Source organism: Tachyglossus aculeatus, chromosome 3 (genome assembly GCF_015852505.1).
Source record: "Tachyglossus aculeatus isolate mTacAcu1 chromosome 3, mTacAcu1.pri, whole genome shotgun sequence".
Classification (NCBI taxonomy): domain Eukaryota; kingdom Metazoa; phylum Chordata; class Mammalia; order Monotremata; family Tachyglossidae; genus Tachyglossus; species Tachyglossus aculeatus.
The window spans coordinates 99,641,715-99,660,020 of record NC_052068.1 but is presented as its reverse complement, the minus strand read 5'-3'; the positions used below and the strand labels follow the sequence as shown (position 1 = coordinate 99,660,020).

The window sequence follows — 18,306 nt, the reverse complement described above, 5'->3', positions numbered from 1 at the left end:
AGGCTTCAGAGTGCCAAGTTGGCACAGGGGCTGTGACTTCCCCGCTCTCTCTCCTCCCTTCCCCTGTCCCTGTTAAATTGAATTTCTCAACGGGATGGGGAGGAGGAGGAGAAGGAGAAACCACGCAGGGACTCCCCAAATGACGGGGCGCTGGGCTGGTGTACCAGGGGATAGGGGAGACGGGACAACCGTATTATATACCACACCCCTGGCCGGACTCTCCCACACTGAGTCTGCTCCTCTTACTGCCCCTCTGCACCTGTGGGTACCACCTGACCCCATAGAGGAATCTGTATGCCTTGAGGATTGGGGAGGGCTTAGCCCAGCTCTACAGGCTGGCTGGCCGTGGGGTGGGGGGGAGTGGGGGGGCGTGTGGGGGAGCAGGGAGGTGAAGGGCAGTCAAGGCCCAGGAGGTCTCCTCCACATCCTTCAGAAAAACCTGGAGCCTGAGATGGGCGGGGGAGGGAGGGAGAGAGAGAGAGAGAGAGAGAGAAAAGGATCTAAACTTGGCCCTCTCGGGGACGAAGTCAAAAAGAAGCCGGGAATCTTTGGACCCGGAATCCTCTTGCCAGTCCAATTCTCTGTTTGGGTTCTCTGTGCCATGCTGATTGCGCTGAGCCCTCTAGCCCCGCCCCATGCCCCATGCCACCTGATCTCCTGACGCCAGTCTCTCCTCCTTGTGCTTTGAGGCCTGACACTGAACAGCAGAGACCTCGCCCCCTGCGCCCCGACAGGTGAGGAGGGCCAGAGAAGAGCAGCAGGTAGCCCAAAGTGTGGGTGGGAGACTAGGACGCTTCCTGAATTTTGTCTGGGTTGAGCTCCCTGGCACTTAAGCCGCCCAGACAGCTCCCCGGGACTCTCGAGCGACCTATAATTAGGGCATCCAAAGGCCCCGGCCCCCGCCAGGTTGGGAATTCTAGGACAGCGGTTGCAGTGTGAGAGGAGAGAGGCGGCTGGGCTGTGGTCTTCCCTGCAGAGATCCACCAGCTTTCCCAGGACTCCTTTCCCTGACCCCGGCGAGACCCCTCGCCGGTGGGGCCGGAGGGGACCAGGCTGGGATCAGGGGGGCGGTTCTGGGATTTAAAAAGATTGAGATTCCTGACGGGGATTTGGTCAAGAAGCAGGGGAGGCGGTGCATGTGTCTGCACGGTTGGGAACCGGGCGGGAGGGGAAGACGATGAGGGCAGGGAGCTGGGGGTGGAGGAGCTGGAGAGCAGGAGAGGACTTGGAATTAAAAACGGTGCTTTAAGACAGAGGCCCGAGAGCCAGGGCCCGGACGGGCGGCAGGAACGCGGGATCCCGGGGGGTGGAAGGGGACCGGATGGGGACCCCACGAACAGAGCCCAGGTGGTTTGTGGGACATCATTGTCCCCCGACTCCCTTCCGCTTCTGGGCACAGCCGCTCTCCGCGAGGATCCGGAGGTCAGCGGCTCTTTCCCAGCCCCTAAAGCTACGACTCCTGGCATGCTCCAGGGCTGGGACCTCAGGCAGTGCGGGCTCCTCGGTCGCCGGGGTTTCATCGGCGTGAGCTCGGCAGGGACTCCAGCGAGTTCTCCCCGGGGTTCGCCCGGATCCCAAAGTGAGGGCGAACAGACCCTCTCACCACCACCTGTACCCGCCCCCGCTCCCCGCAAGCAGCCGGGTCTCCTAAGGACAAGCGCCGGTCCCCACGGTCCGGGGTCCGGCTGGGCTCTAGAAGCGGCCTCCGTGGCGGCAGAACCCGGCTCCTCTCTCCCCGCCCTGCCCTGCCCCCGCCTTCCGGCCCCAGAGGGTCGGGCCCGTTCCGGGCCCCCTCAGCCGGCGGAGCGAGGCGGACTAGGACACCCAGGTGAAGTAGGCCACCTCGTCCAGGTCCACGGGGTAGTCGGTCAGCAGGATGGGCGCCTTGTCGATCAGCTCCCCCTTGTAGCTGCGCCACTTTCCGGCGGGCAGGTAGACGTCCCGCTCCTGCTTACCGGGCTCCAGCACGGGGGCCACCATGAGCGTGTCGCCGATGAGGAACTGCGAGTCGACCCTGTGGGCCGTCTCGTCGCTGGGCGAGATCCACCAGATGGGCCGGACGATGGGATCCCCGGTGTCCGTCACCTCCCCGGCCAGCTCCAGCAGCAGCGGGGCCACCAGCGAGGCCCGCAGGGCGGTGAACTTGCGGGCGATCTCCACCACCTCGCGGTCGTACAGCCAGGGCGGGATGGAGAACTGCATGGCCGGCATGAAGGCGGCCACCTCCAGCCAGCGGACGTACAGCTCCCGGTCGGGGAGGCCGGAGGCGGAGGCGGGCCCGGCGGGGGTGGGGCCGTCCGCCGAGCCGGGCACGGAGTTGCCGCCGATCATGTCGGGCAGGATGAAGGGGTAGCCCAGCATGCTGACCGTCAGCACGGCCGGGATCAGGGACTTGAGGCCGAGCTCGTGGCCCCAGACCGAGTCACGGTCGATGAGGCGGAAGAAGCAGGAGATGTTCTGCGAGTGGTAGCCCACCCGCACCTCCGCCAGCTCGTAGAAGGGGACGGCCATCTCCGTGTAGCGCCGGCTCCAGAGGTTGGGGTCCGCCAGCGGGCGGAAGGTGCTGAAGGCCTGCGGCAGGTAGCTGACCTCCCCCCCGTCGAACTTGAAGGACGCCACGCCGTACTGGTCCCGCAGCCGGCGCAGGTGGCCCTGGAACCAGTCCCGGGCGGCCGGGTTGGTGAAGTCCAAGATGGCGCCGATGCCGTTCCACCACCGCACCATGGCCGGCAGGCGGCCGGTGGGCTCCCGGACAAACAGCCGGCGCTCGATGCCCTCACCGAAGTTGGGGGAGTCGTAGTTGACGAAGGGGTGGACCCACAGGGTGACCCGGAAGCCGCCCCGGCCCAGCTGGCGGAACATCTCGCTGGCGTTGGGGAACTTGGCAGGGTCGAAGGAGAAGTCGCCGTAGCGGGGGGTGTACATGTCATCGATCTCGATGTGGCTGCAGTTGAAGCCGTGCTGGTGGATCTTCTCGGCGAAGCGCAGGATCTTGTCCTGGTCGATGTCGCTCCTGAACAGGGCCCAGGTGGACCAGATCGGGTAGCGGAAGGCCGCCTCGGCGGGGACCTTGGACGGCTTGTCGAAGTAGCGCCGCACCATGTACTTGTGGATGGAGGTGACGTCCGAGCCCACGCACACCCGGTAGCTCAGCTCGGGGAAGGGGGCCCGGCCCGGCGGCGGCCCGTACGGGGAGTCCCCGTAGCGGGCCTGGAAGACCAGGGAGCCGTCTGAGGCGTTCCAGCCCAGGTGGAAGGGCACCGAGTCGTTGATCTTGATGGCGGCCGCCTTGGACGACAGCCAGTAGCGCTCCAGGATGCCCCCGAAGCTGCCCCGGGAGGAGTAGACGTCGCTGGTCAGAAAGGGCCGCGGGTCCTGCTGGCCCGACAGCCGGATGGGCCAGTGCTGGGTGCTCATCTCCGCCCCGCCGTACCAGCGCGCGTCCCCTTGGTACATGATGTGCACCACGGCAGCCGCCTCCGAGAACTCCTCCCAGCGCACCCGGTAGCACATGACCGTGTCCTTGGGCCGCACCGTCTGGATGAAGAAGTTGAGCCGGCCCTGGCTCGAGCGGCCGCAGCTCAGCACGTCACCCTCCCGGGCGCAGGACTCCAGGTCCAGGCTGCCGGACCCGAAGGCCAGCCGGAACACCGCCTCGCCCCGCTGGTTGCGGATGGAGAAGCCGTTGGGCCGCAGGTCCAGCAGCTCCGCCTTGAGCCGCTCGGCCTTGCGCAGCGAGGCCGTGTAGTAGCCCCAGGCCACCGCGGCAGCCAGCAGCAGGAGCAGGCCCAGCAGTGCCGACGCCACCAGGGGCTTCAGCTCTTTAGGGGTCTTGGCCTTGGCCGGCGAGAAGCTCTCCGGCAGGAAGGTGTACATGGCGGCGGGGCCGGGCGCCCCGCGCCTCCTCAGACGGGGAGACGGCTGGCTCTCGGCGGAGCCCCGGAGCATAACCCTCGCGGCGGGGCCCGGGGCGCCTTCCGGTCCTGGAAAGCCGGAGCCCAGAACCGGGGGAAGAGGAAACGTGGGTCGGTTAGTGCCTGCCGGAGCGAAGGCGGCCTGGACGATGGGCTCACGCTCGGGGTGAGGAGCAACCCCATCCGGGGAACCCGGGGAGGGGATGGAGAGGTGGAGGCGGGCGGGAGGGGCTCCCTATTAGAGAACGGATGCAGCCCCGCTCCTTGGGGGCCAGGGGAGGGGCTCCCAGTTTGCTAGGGGAGATGGCCGGGAACTCTGGCCCGGAACCGCCTCCCTCTTCATATCTGACAGACAGCAACTCTCCCCCACTTCAAAGCCTTACCGAAGGCCCATCTCCTCCAAGAGGCCTTCCCCGACTGAGCCCTCCTTTACTCTTCTCCCGCTCCCTTTGGCGTCACCCTAGCACTTGGATCTGCCCCCTTTAATCACCCCTCCCTCAACCCTATGGCAGTTATGCACGTATTTAGGATTCATTTCTTTATATTACGTTCATGTCCGTCTCCCCCGTAGACTGTCATGGGCAGGGGCCACGTCTATCAACTGTTATACTGTACTCTCCCCAGTACTTAGTACAGTAAGTGCTCGATAAATACGATCGAAGGGGAATGAATAAATACGACTGATTGATTCATTAATCGATCGATCCAGGATCCTGTAGAGTCAGGACCGGACGGAGGTAATGGGAGAGGAGAGGGTGTGTGTGAAACCAAACGGAGGAGTCTTACGGTGGTGTCCAGAGCAGGCAGTCGGATAGGCATGGGGCGTGCGCTGGGTGGACTGTCCCACGGGGCCAAAGAGCTGAAAGAGAAAATGGGTGGGAATTAGCGAACTGGGGCGTGGAGCCTGGGTGACGCGCGCAAGGGGGCCAGTGACGAGACAGCACTCGGGCTCGGTTGGGGTCGGAACTCCTGGGTTCTATTCCCAGGCCAGTCTCAGAACATTGAGGAGGCCGTAACTGTGTCCAGCCCGAGTTGCTCGTATCCACCCCAGCCCTTAGTACAGTGCCTGGCACAGGGTAAGCACTTAACAAATACCACCATTATTATTATTCACCCCCACCAGCCCCACAGCACTTATATACACATCTGTAATCTATTTATTTATATTACCGTCTGCCTCTAGACTGTAAGCTTGTAGTGGGCAGGGAATGTGTCTGTTATATAATATACATATATATATAGATAGATAGATAGATAAAACAATATAACACTACTAAGCTCTCTCCCAAGCGCTTTGTACAGTGCTCTGCACTCAGCGAGCGCTCAGTAAATAAGATTGCCTGACTGACATCCAGGCCTTCACGTGCATTAGCGTGTAGGTGTGTGACGTATCTGTGTGAATGCATGTGGACCTTTGTAAAGGCGGGTGTAGTTTGTGAGGAGGTGTGAATGAGCCATGGGCCCTCATGCGCCAGTCAGACTGTTTAGCTCCTAACAGGCGGTGTGACTGCTCCCTGATTCCTGGATTTTTGAATTTTCTCCCTCCTGCCGGCAGGCCCCAGAGACCCCGCAGAGCCGCTGGCCTGGAGAGCTCCGTGCCAGTTCCTGCACAGCTTGACTTGCTTCTCTCTCCACTCATCGCCTCATTTCCCTCCTCCTATTCCTGTCCTAACCCATCAAAGGGGTTGTTTACCTTCACTGCCTCTACTTCCTCCTGCCACCTTCTTCTTTGACCCTCTACCATCCAGCTTTCGCCTTCTTCACTCCCCAGGACCGAGGCTACTTTTCGATCTTAAACATGCCTGGGGAAAGCCAACTAACTACTCTCCTTGAGAGTCCCCAAGTCCCTTGAACTCTAATCGTAAAGCTGCAGCCCCCTCTGGCACGGACCCCTTTGAACGATCCTCTCCAAGTCAAGAATCAATCAATTATTGGCATTCATTGAGCTCTTACTATGTGCAGAGCACTGTACTACGCACTTGGCAGCGCACAATAGGACAACTAGCGGACATATTCCCTGCCAAGGAACTAATCCTTCAGGACTGCCTGTCCCATGTCTCACCTTTCTCTTTTCTCTTCCCTTCTCTCTTTCTCCATCCTACATTGATCCTTAGGGATGTCCATCTCCACGTGGATGCTCCCACTGACCACCTCCTCTCACTCTTCAACTCCATTCACTCAGTCACCATATCCTGTCAGTTCTACCTTCATGACAGTGCTAAAATCTACCCTTTCCGCTCCCTCCCAACTGCTACTCTGCTGATCCAAGCCCTTCTCCTATCCCGCCTTGATTACTGCCTCGGCTTCCTCGCTGACCTCCCTGCTTCCTGGCTCTCCCTACCCCAGCCCAGACTTTACACTGCTGCCCAGATCATTTTTCTAAAAAGAAAAAAAAAGCAGTCAGTTCCCATCTCCCCTCTCCTCAGAAGCCTCCAATGGCTGCCAGTCCACCTCTGCATCAAAACAGAGACTCCTTACCATCAGCTTTAAGGCACTCAATCAGCTCTCCCCCTCCTACCTTTTCTCACTGATTTTCTTCAACAACCCAGCTCACATGCTTTGCTCCTCCAACGCCAACCTACTCACTGTCCCTCAATCTCCTCCATCTCGCTACTGACCCCTTTTCATTCAATCATAATTATTGAGCGCTTACTGTGTGCAGAGCACTGTACTAAGCGCTTGACCCTTGCCCACGTCCTGCCTGAAGCCCTGAACTCCCTCCCCCTTCCTATCTGACAGACCACCATTCTCGCGACCTTCGAAGTCTTATTAAAATCACACCTCCTCCAAGAGGCCTTCCTTGACTACACCCTCACATCCTTCGCTTTTCCGCCTCACCAAGGCATTTGAATCTGCATCCTTTAAGCACTTTTTTTAAATGATATTTTTTATGTGCTTACTGTGTGCCAGGCCCAGAATTCAATGCTGGGATAGATACAAGCTAATCAGGTTGGACAGAGTCCGTGTCCCACATGGGGCGCACAGTCTTAATCCCTATCTTACAGATGAGGTAACTGAGGCACAGAGGAAGTGAAGTGACTCACCCAAGGTCACCCAGCAGACATGTGGCGGAGCCAGGATTAGAACCCAGGTCCTTTGGACTCCCAGGCCTGGGATTTATCCACTAGGCCACACAGCTTCTCACTTCCCTCTCCCTTCTGCATCGTCTCTGTGCTTGGATCTAGGACCTTTGGGCATTTGATATTTGCCCCACCCTTGACCCTAAAGCACTTAGGTACATATCTTTAAGGCAAACCAAATACATTATTTATTTTATAGTAGTGGCTGTCTCTCCCTCTAGACTCTGTTGTACTGTGGTCTTCCATGAACTTAGTACAGTGCTCTGCACATAGTAAGTGCTTAATAAGCACTTAATAAGAACTTGAGAAGCAGCGTGGCTTAGTGGAAAGAGCCCGGGCTTGGGAGTCAGAGGTCATGGGTTTTAATCCCGGCTCTGCCACGTGTCTGCTGTGTGACCTTGGGCAAGTCACTTAACTTCTCTGAGCCTCGGTTCCCTCCTCTATAAAGTGGGGATTAAGACTGTGAGCCCCACGTGGGTCAACCTGATGAACTTGTGCTTAGAACAGTGCTTGGCACATAGTAAGTGCTTAACAAATGCTGTCGTTATTATTATTATTATTAATAAGTATGATCGACTGATTTATATTCACCCCACCTTCAACCACGCAGCACATATGTACATATCCACAATTGATTTTCATGTCTGTCTCCCCTTCTAGACTGCAAGCTTTTGGCAGGCAGGGAATATGAATACCGACTCTGTATTGTATTGTACACTCCCGAGCACTTCGTACAGTGCTCTGCACACAGTAAGCACTCGATACATACCACTGAGTGACTGATTAACCTTAATTTCACCGACATTGTCCTCTCCTAATTCTCCCCCTACCCTGTCCTAATTCTCCCCCTACCTCTCTGGCAACTTATTCCATCAATTCAGCAGGCTCCTCCTCTGTCTCCCACCGATAACTGTGGTGGGGTCGGTCGTTCATGGCTCAGTTCTGGGTCCCCTCCTATTCTTAGTCCACACTCACTCCTTTGGGGAGCTCATCTATTGCCCAGGCTTCAACGACCCTCTACGACTCCCAAATCTACATCTCCGGTGCTGCCTCTCTCTTTCTCTGCAATCTCACCTCTCCACCTGCCTCCAGGACATCACACCAGCACCTCAAGGATCATATATCCAAAGCTGAACTCATCTGCCCTCCCAATTTCACTCATTCATTCATTCAGTCCTATTTATTGAGCATTTCCTGTGTGCAGAGCACTGTAGTAATAATAATGATAATAATAATAATAATAATGGCATTTATTAAGCACTTACTATGTGCAAAGCACTGTTCATGGCAGAGTACAATACAGCAATAAAGAGTGACATTCCCTGCCCACAACGAGCTATCCCCTCTACCTAACTTTCCCATCATTTTTTTTAAATGACATTTATTAAAAGACTTTTTAAGTGCTCAACACTAAGGTAGCAATAAAGTAATGAGATTGGCCACAGTCCCTGTCCCACACAGAGTTCACAAGCAGCCTGGCTTAGTAGAAAGAGCACAAGGCTAGGAGTCTGGGTTCTACTCCCAGATCCCCCACTTTCCTGCTGTATGACCTCGGGCAAGTCATTTACCTTTTCTGCACCTCAGGTCCCTCATCCATAAAATGGGGACTCAGTATCTGCTCTTCAGTCTTAAGACTGTGAGTCCCATGCGTTGTCTCACCATACAGCACATACAGACCACACAGCGATTAACACTATCTTAACAAATACCCTAATTATCATCGTCTTTGTCCCATTTCACAGATAAGGGAACTGAGCCTCAGAGAGAGTCAGCGAACTGTACAAGGTTACGCGACAGGCCAGTAGCAGAACTGGGTCTCCTGAACCCAAGCCCCTCTCTTTGTCACGCCCACGGCCTTGGCATTATTCTCAACCCCTCCTTCTCCTTCAACTCCCAGCCCCGTCTCTTCTTCCTCCATCACATTTCCAGAATCTGCCCCTTCCTTTCTACCTAAACTAAACTTCTTAAACTAAACCTAAACTTCCACCACAGTCATTGAGGCGCATGTCAAATCCCTCCTTGCTGACACCCCTTAATAATAATAATAATAATAATAATAATAATAATGGCATTTCTTAAGCACTTACTATGTGCAAAGCACTGTTCTAAGCACTGGGGAGGTTACAAAGTGATCAGGTTATCCTCTGGAGGGCTCACAGTCTTCATCCCCATTTTACAGACGGGGTAACTGAGGCACAGAGAAGTTAAGTGACTTGCCCAAAGTCACATAGCTGACAATTGGCAGAGCCAGGATTTGAACCCATGACCTCTTACTCCAAAGCCCTTGCTCTTTCCACGGAGCCACGCTCCTTCTCCCAGCCTCTCCCCTCTCCAGTCTCCACTTCACTCTGCTGCCTGGATTGTTTTTCTAAAGCGCTGTTCTGCACACGCCTCCCCACCCCACCCCTGGAAAAACCTTCAACGGTTGTCCAGCCCTCTCTGCGTCGAGCAGAAACTCCTGACCGTGGACTCTGGAGCCTTCAATCGGCTCTCCCTCCCCTCTACTTATCATCTGTTCAATCACCCCACCACCGGTCACATGCCCTTTTCCTCTCCGGCCGATCTACTGACTGTGCCTCCTCCTTGCCTCTCACTCTTGTTCAGTTCCCCAGCCTTCTGCCTGGAATTAGCCAGCGGGCAGCCCACTGCTCTCCCCATCTTCAAAATCCTTCCCAAATCACGCTTCTTCCAGCAGGCCTTCCAGGATTCATCTATCACTCCATCCTCTATCTCCCCAACTGCCGTTTCAGCACTTCTCCAGCACCTAAGCACTTGGCTACTCACAATCCACAATATAATAATAACGATTGGGTTGGGTTTTTTCTGTTAAGCGCTTACTATGAGCCAGAAACTGTACTAAGTGCTGGGGTGGATACAAGTAGATCAGGTTGGCAGAGTCCCTGTCCCGCATGGGGCTCACAGTCTTAATCCCCATTTTACAGATGAGGTCACTGAGGCACGCGAGAAGCGAAGTCATTCTCCCAGGGCCACACGGCAGAGAAGTGGCGGAGCCGGGATTAGAACTCACAACCTTCTCACTCCCAGGCTCTATACACTTCCCGCTCTGAACCTATATACTCTATTTCTTCCACCTTCCTGTAATGTATGTTAGTGTTTGTCTCCCTGGCCTCTAGACTGTAAGCTCCTTGAGGGCAGGGATCGCATCTACTAATTCTACTGTACTCTGCCAAGGGCTTAATACAGTGCTCTGTGCAGAGAAAGTGCTTAATATGGACCACTGAGTGGATACAATCTGCATCCCTGTACACAGTTTGGTCTTAGTGAAGGGAAGGGGAGGGCAAGGAACTGGTGGATGGGGGATGACCTTGTTCAGTGGTCCTGGATTTCAGGTGGTTTTAGTCACACCCAGACAGCATAGAGGGGTGGGGGGATGGGGGAAGGGATGAGGGGGTTGGGGGGTTGGGTCAGGAGGAAGGAGCAAGGAGGAGGAGCCTCTGAGAGGGAGCAGTGTGGCTGTTTAGTCAATCGACCCATCAATCATATTTCCTGAGCGCTTACTATGTGCAGAGCACCATACTAAGCTCTTGGTGGAGTACAAAACGACAAATTTAGCAGACACGTTCCCTGCCTATTACAGTCTAGAGGAGGAGGCAGACACGAGCCAATAATTTATAATATATAATTTAAAGATCTGAACGTAAGGGCTGTGGGTTTAGGGGTATGGGAGAATATCAAGTGTCCACTGGCCATAGTTAATTCCTAGAGACTTCCTGTCCCCCCCCATTTCAGGAGGGCATTCAACCCGTTCTGCAACAGAAAGACCCCCTCAGGGGGACAACGTGGCAGGCCAGGACACACGTACAACACACACATCCCCACCCCCTAGCTACTGGAGTAGGGCAGGATGCTTTCCTCATATTTCATATGTTGAAATAGATCTGTTTGGGGGGGGGGGGGGGGGATCTGGAACGCATTTCTCCTGCTGCATTCTCTCTGCCCGGAACCCAAATTCCCCGCTTCCCAGGAGCTCCAAACGGGATCAGAGCTCCGGGAAGGGGTCACTGGGGAGGCCGCCCCTACCCCATCTGTCCCCTTCCTTATCTCCTCATCTCAGACCCCTTGGACTCCCCCAACCCCCAACACGTGGCCTCCCCAAATAGCGTGGCCTCCCCAAATAGCATGACCTAGCAGATAGAGCCCGGGCCTGGAAGTCTGAGGACCTGAGGTTCTAATCCCGGTTCCGCCACTTGCCTGCCTTGTGACCTTGGGCGAGTCACTTCACTTCTCTGTGCTTCGGTTACCTCATCTGAAAAATGGGGATTGAGCCCGGAGCCCTACATAGGACATGGACTGTGCCCAATGTGATTAGCTTGTATCTACCCCAGCACTTGGTACAGTGCCTGGCACAGAGTAAGCACTTAATAAATACTATTAGAACACACACACACGGGTGCACGCTTGGGTTGCCACCGACATCTTTTACAGAAAAAGCCCAGGAGAGTTTCCAAGCAGGTGGCAGGCCGTGGACTCCTCGGGTCTGAACTCAGCCCGGGACGGCGGTCGGCGGCTCCGTTTCATCTTCCTCCTCCTCCCCCGCCTTTTTGGGATCTCCACTGTATGTCTCCCCATTCCGAGGGGGTTGTTAGCCCGAACCCAAACCAATGGCAGCGGGATAATCACTGTTTGCGCAGGGCTGGGGAGTGGAGACCCAAATTCACTTGCGCTGAGTTGCAGATTCGGGTGGGTTTGGGTTGGGTTCAGGGTGGCTCATTATTCCCTCTCCCCCACAGCTGAGGAAACTGAGGTTCAGAGGAGACTTGAGCCATCCAGCATGGTGGTGGCAGAAATAGGCTCTGACCCACTGGGCCTCCTTCAACTCCTTGTGGGCTGCCAGCCTGCATCAGCCTCCCCATCTTTTTAATAATAATAATAGTAATAATAATAATGTTGGTATTTGTTAAGAGCTTACTATGTGTTCTAAGCGCTGGGACAGATAGAAGGTTATCAGGTTGTCCATGTGGGGCTCACAGTCTTGATCCTCATTTTATAGATGAGGTAACCGAGTCCCAGAAAAGCGAACTGAGTTGCCCGAAGTCGCACAGCTGACAAGTGGCAGAGCCGGGATTAGAACCCACGACCTCTGACTCCCAAGCCCGTACTCTTTCCGCTAAGCCACGCTGCTTCTCTTTTTCCTGCCTGTCTTCCCAGGACCCTCCTCCAGATCTCCCGCCTCCTCCTCCTCTCCCTCTTCCCCTTCCTCCACGGAATCTCTGCGCTTCTTGGAAACCGTCCAGCCACAATCCCAAATTCACAGGGCGGAGAGAAAGCAAAACAGCTATTATGGGTGGGGAGCAGAGGAGGAGACCAACCTCCAGCCAGCAGGTCAGCCTCTGGAAACTGGGGATTGCACAGCACCCCAGAGAATCCCCCAACTGCCCTTTCACCCTAGTTTGTCGTAGTTATCCTAGTTTCGCCCCTCATCAAATGCATCTGTTTTCTGTTGCTGATGCCGGGTCACCCCTCCACCCTAGGTCTCTACCCCAGCCCTAGCTAGGAAAGAAAGACACTTCTTTTCTGAAATTGGGATTCCCGGTCTGCCAGGCCCACCCCACCCCTTGATTCATTCATTCATGCAATCATATTTATTGAGCTCTTACTGTGTACTGAGCACTGGACTAAGCACTTGGGATAATAATAATACACAGTGACATTCGATGGCCCTTATTCACTGTTTCCTTCTGCAGCATTAATTCTAGATTAATATCCGTCTCCTCCATCTAGACCGTAAGCTCGTTAACAGCAGGGAACGTGTCTGCTTATTCTGTTGTACTGTACTCTTCCAACTGCTTAGGTCAGTGCTCTACACATACATAGTAAGCATTCAATAAATACCACTGTACTCTCCCAAGTGTTCAGTACAGTGCTCTGCACATGGTAGGCACTCAATAAATATAATCAGTCAGTTGGGTCTCAGATGCAGGGTCCAGCAGAGGCCAACCAACCCATCACCTGCCTCTCGGTGGGACATCCTCTTTCCCCCAGGCAGGGTCTTTTGTGGATTGATACCCCAGGGATGGACAACACACATTTTTTCCTCACTCCCTATGAGGTCCTTCTACCCCGTCACCCCCAGGCACTGTCAACCCCCCAACTCTGCCCTTCTCGGGGGGGAAGGGCACTGCCAATTCCTCCCACCCACCCCCTCCACCCCTTAATAATCACAGCTCTTTATGGAATGTCAGACTATACTCCCTCCTTAACCTTCCCTCCACTTTACATTCATTCATTCATTCAATCGTATTTAATGAGCGCTTACTGTGTGCAGAGCACTGGACTACGTGCTTGGGAAGTACAATTGGGCACTACAATACAGCAATACAATTCAGCAATAAAGAGAGACAATCTCTGCCCACACTGGGCTTACAGTCTAGAAGGTGGGGAGACAGACATCAAAACAAGTAAAGAGGCATCAATAGCATCGATATTAGTAAATGGAATTAGGAATAGATACACACATCATTATTCATTCATTCTTATTTATTGAGTGCTTACTGTGTGCAGAGCACTGGACTAAGTGCTTGGGAAGTACAATTGGGCAACAGAGACAATCCCTACCCAACAACAGGCTCACAGTCAAGGGGGCAGGGGGGAGACAGCAAAACAAGAGGCATCAATAACATCGATATAAATAAATGGAATTAGAGATACATACACATCATTGTTCATTCATTCACTCAATCGTATTTATTGAGCGCTTACTGTGTACAGAGCACTGTACTAAGCGCTTGGGAAGTACAAGTCAGCAACATATAGAGACGGTCCCTACCCAACAACGGGCTCACAGTCTAGAAGGGGGAGACAGACAACAAAACAAAACAAGTACAGGAGGCATGAATAGCATCAATATAAATCGAATTAGACATATGGACACACATCATTATCCATTCATTCATTCAGTAGTATTGATTGAGCGCTTCCTGTGTGCAGACCACTGGGCCAAGTGCTCGGCAACTGCAATTGGGCAACAGATAGAAACCATCCGTGCCCAACAACCGGCTCACAGTCTAGAAAGAGGGGGACAGACAACAAAACAAGTAGACAAGAGGCATGAATAGCATCAATATAAATAGAATTAGAGATAGATACCCACATCATTATCCATTCCTTCATTCAGTCGTATTGATCGAGGGCTTCCTGTATGCAGAGCACTGGGCTAAGTGCTCGGAAACTGCAATTGGGCAACAGAGAGAGACCACCCGTGGCTCAGTGGAAAGAGTCTGGGCTTTGGGGTCAGAGGTCATGGGTTCAAATCCCTGCTCCGCCAGTTGTCAGCTGTGTGACTTTGGGCAAGTCACTTCACTTCTCTGGGCCTCAGTGACCTCATCTGTAAAATGGGGAGGAAGACTGTGAGCCCCCCGTGGGACAACCCGATCATCTTGTAACCTCCCCAGTGCTCAGAACAGTGCTTTGCACATAGTAAGCGATTACTGTGAGCCCACTGTTGGGTAGGGACTGTCTCTATATGTTGCCAACTTGTACTTCCCAAGCGCTTGGTACAGTGCTCTGCACACAGTAAGCGCTCAATAAATACGACTGATTGATTGATTAATAAATGCCCTTATAAAAAAAAAAACCCACCAACGGGCTCCCAGCCTAGGAGCGGGGGGGGAGACGGACACGACAAGAGGAAGGACGGAAACCTTGCCCGTCCCCTGGCCGCAGGAAGAGAGGGGACTAGCTTGGTCCTACCGCTCTCACTGGGTTATGGTCCAGTGCTCTGCAGACAGTAAGCGCTCAATAAATAGGACTGAATGAATGGTCAGGGGGGCGGGCCCTGCCCCCTCCCCCCTGCGGGCACTTACGGGAGCCGGGTGCGATTTGGGCCGGTGGCGTCCGGTGCCCGGTGCCCGGTGCCGGCCGGACTCGAAGCTGCCCCCGCCCCGGACGCGACTGCCCACGGCGACGCCCCCGCCCCGCACACCGAGCCTGGGCACGGCCCCCTATAGGACACGCCCCCGGCTCTGCCCCCTATAGGACACGCCCCCGGACAGCCCCGGCCCTGCCCCCTATAATAACAATAGTAATAATGATGATGGCATTTATTAAGCGCTTACTACGTGCAAAGCACTGTTCTAAGCCCCGGGGAATTTACAAGGTGACCAGGTTGTCCCACGTGGGGGCTCACCGTCTTCACCCCCATTTTACAGAGGAGGTCACTGAGGCCCAGAGAAGTGAAGTCTCTGAATGCCCTCCCTCTGCCCATCCGCTAGATGAGCTAGCTCTCTTCCTCCCTTCAAGGCCCTGCTGAGAGCTCACCTCCTCCAGGAGGCCTTCCCAGACTGAGCCCCTTCCTTCCCCTCCCCCTCGTCCCCCTCTCCATCCCCCCCCGTCTAACCTCCTTCCCTTCCCCACAGCACCTGTATATATGTATATATGGTTGTACATATTTATTACTCTATTTATTTATTTATTTTACTTGTACATATCTATCCTATTTATTTTATTTTGTTAGTGTGTTTGGTTTAGTTCTCTGTCTCCCCCTTTTAGACTGTGAGCCCACTGTTGGGTAGGGATGGTCTCTATATGTTGCCAATTTGTACTTCCCAAGCGCTTAGTACAGTGCTCTGCACATAGTAAGCGCTCAATAAATACGATTGATGATGATGATGAAGTGACTGGCCCAAAGTCACACAGCTGACAAGTGGCGGAGTCGGGATTTGAACCCATGACCTCCGACTTCAAATTCCGGGCTCTTTCCGCTGAGCCACGCTGCTTCCCTACTTCCCAAGCGCTTAGTACAGTGCTCTGCCCACAGCAAGAGAATGTTTTGTAATATGTTTTGTTTTGTTCTCTAGCTCCCCCTTTTAGACTGTGAGCCCACTGTTGGGTAGGGACTGTCTCTATATGTTGCCAACCTGTACTTCCCAAGCGCTTAGTACAGTGCTCTGCACACCGTAAGCGCTCAATAAATACGATTGATGATGATGATGAAGAGAAGCAGCGTGGCTCGGCGGAAAGAGCACGGGCTTTGGAGTCAGAGGTCATGGGTTCGAATCCCGACTCCGCCACTTGTCAGCTGCGGGACCTCGGGCAAGCCGCTTAACTTCTCTGTGCCTCAGTTACCTCATCTGTAAAATGAGATTAAGACTGGGAGCCCCACGTGGGACAACCTGATCACCTTGTATCCCCCCAGCGCTTAGAACAGTGCTTTGCACATAGTAAGCGCTTAATAAATGCCATTTAAAAAAAAAGCGCTCCACAAATACGACGGAATGAATGAATGAAGCTTCTTCCCTTCCCCACAGCACCTGTATATATGTATATATGTTTGTACATATTTATTACTCTATTTATTTTACTTGTACATATCTATTCTATTTATTTTATTTTGTTAGTATGTTTGGTTTTGTTCTCTGTCTCCCCCTTTTAGACTGTGAGCCCACTGCTCGGTAGGGACTGTCTCTATATGTTGCCAACTTGTACTTCCCAAGCGCTTAGTACAGTGCTCTGCACATAGTAAGCGCTCAATAAATACGATTGATGATGATGATGATGAAGCACTGTCCCTATAGGACACGCCCCCGGACAGCCCCGGCGCGCCATTAACCCACGCCCCCTATAGGACACGCCCCCTATAGGGCAGTCCGGGCTCTCCCTCCGCAGGCCACGCCCTATAGGCCACGCCCATAACAGCCCTTACGTCACCAAGCCACGCCCCTCTCATCGAAGGCCACGCCCCCTCAGGGCGTGGCCACCACCCCCTGCCTCCTGATTGGCTCCTCTGTTGTTGGGTCCGTGGGTCGTATTCCCCCCCCCCATTCATTCATTCAATCGTATTTACTGAGCGCTTACTGCGTGCGGAGCACTGTACTAAGCGCTTGGGAAGTACAAGTTGGCAACAGATAGAGACGGCCCCTACCCAACAGCGGGCTCACATTCTAGAAGGGGGAGACGGACAACAAGACATATTAACAAAATCAACCAATCAATCATATTTATTGAGCGCTTACTGTGTGCAGAGCACTGCACTAAGCGCTTGGGAAGTACAAGTTGGCAACGTATAGAGACAGTCCCTACCCAACTGTGGGCTCACAGTCTAAAAGGGGGAGACAGAACAAAACAAAACATACTAACAAAATAAAATAAATAGAATAATAATAATAATAATAATAATAATGACATTTATTAAGCGCTTACTATGTGCAAAGCACTGTTCTAAGCGCTGGGGGTTACAAGGTGATCAGGTATAGATATGTACAAGTAAAATAAATACACAGAGTAAAAAATATGTACAAACATATATACAGGTGCTGTGGGGAAGGGAAGGAGGTAAGATGGGGGGGATGGAGAGGGGGACGAGGGGGAGAGGAAGGAGGGGGTTCAGTCTGGGAAGGCCTCCTGGAGGAGGTGAGCTCTCAGCAGGGCCTTGAAGGGAGGAAGAGAGCTAGCTTGGCGGATGGGCAGAGGGAGGGCATTCCGGGCCCGGGGGATGAAATAAATAGAATAGTAAATATGTACAAGTAAAATAAACAGAGTAATAAATCTGTACAAACATGTATACACAGGTGCTGTGGGGAGGGGAAGGGGGTGGGGGGGATGGGGAGGGGGAGAGGAAAGAGGGGGCCGGCCGAGGGCGCCCCCTCCCGCCCAGGCGAGGAGCTGCACCTGCTGGCCGCTGGTGGGGGTGGGGGGGGAGAAAGGGGAGTCAGTGCTCTGCACACAGTAACCGCTCAATAAATACGACTGACTGACTGACTGAATGAATGATTGAATGAATGAATGAGGGGAGAAAGGAGGGAGGGGGCGGTGCAGCCTCCAGACGCGAGGGGCAGGGCCGGGGCCAAAGGGCAAGGGACTGGGCCGGGGCTAGGCAGGGCCAGGGGGAAGGGAGGCAGGTTGCAGCACGAGGAGCTATTTTCTGCAGCCGCATCTGCGGCTTCAGCTCCCTTTTTAGCGGGCTAATTTTAGCCCGGAGACCTTGGTCCTGTCCTCCGACCTTCCCGGGAGCCGGAGCCGGGAGGGGGGAGGGGACACAGACTTTGTCATCGGGGCGGCCGCCGATTTGGGCACAGAATAATAATAATAATACAATATATTATATACAATTATAGCTATAGAATTCTATAATAGTAATTATGATGTATATGTGTATATATGTCCTGTATATATGTTTGTACATATTTATTACTCTATTTATTTATTTTACTTGTACATATCTATTCTATTTATTTTATTTTGTTAGTATGTTTGGTTTTGTTCTCTGTCTCCCCCTTTTAGACTGTAAGCCCACTGTTGGGTAGGGACTGTCTCTATATGTTGCCAACTTGTACTTCCCAGGTGCTTAGTACAGT

The 18,306-nt window shown here is 53.8% G+C and overlaps 1 protein-coding gene across 1 annotated transcript; it reads right to left on the bottom strand.

Annotated features, from left to right (window-relative positions):
• Positions 1-1,758: 1,758 nt before the first annotated feature.
• On the bottom strand, positions 1,759-14,883 carry MYORG (myogenesis regulating glycosidase (putative)). Its single transcript, XM_038744155.1, has 3 exons — positions 14,818-14,883; positions 4,701-4,773; positions 1,759-3,983 (listed from the first exon to the last, which is right to left on the bottom strand). The coding sequence occupies exon 3, from the start codon at positions 3,946-3,948 to the stop codon at positions 1,816-1,818; it is 2,133 nt and encodes a 710-aa protein (XP_038600083.1). The 5' UTR covers positions 3,949-3,983; positions 4,701-4,773; positions 14,818-14,883; the 3' UTR covers positions 1,759-1,815.
• Between the last annotated feature and the right edge of the window lie 3,423 nt (positions 14,884-18,306).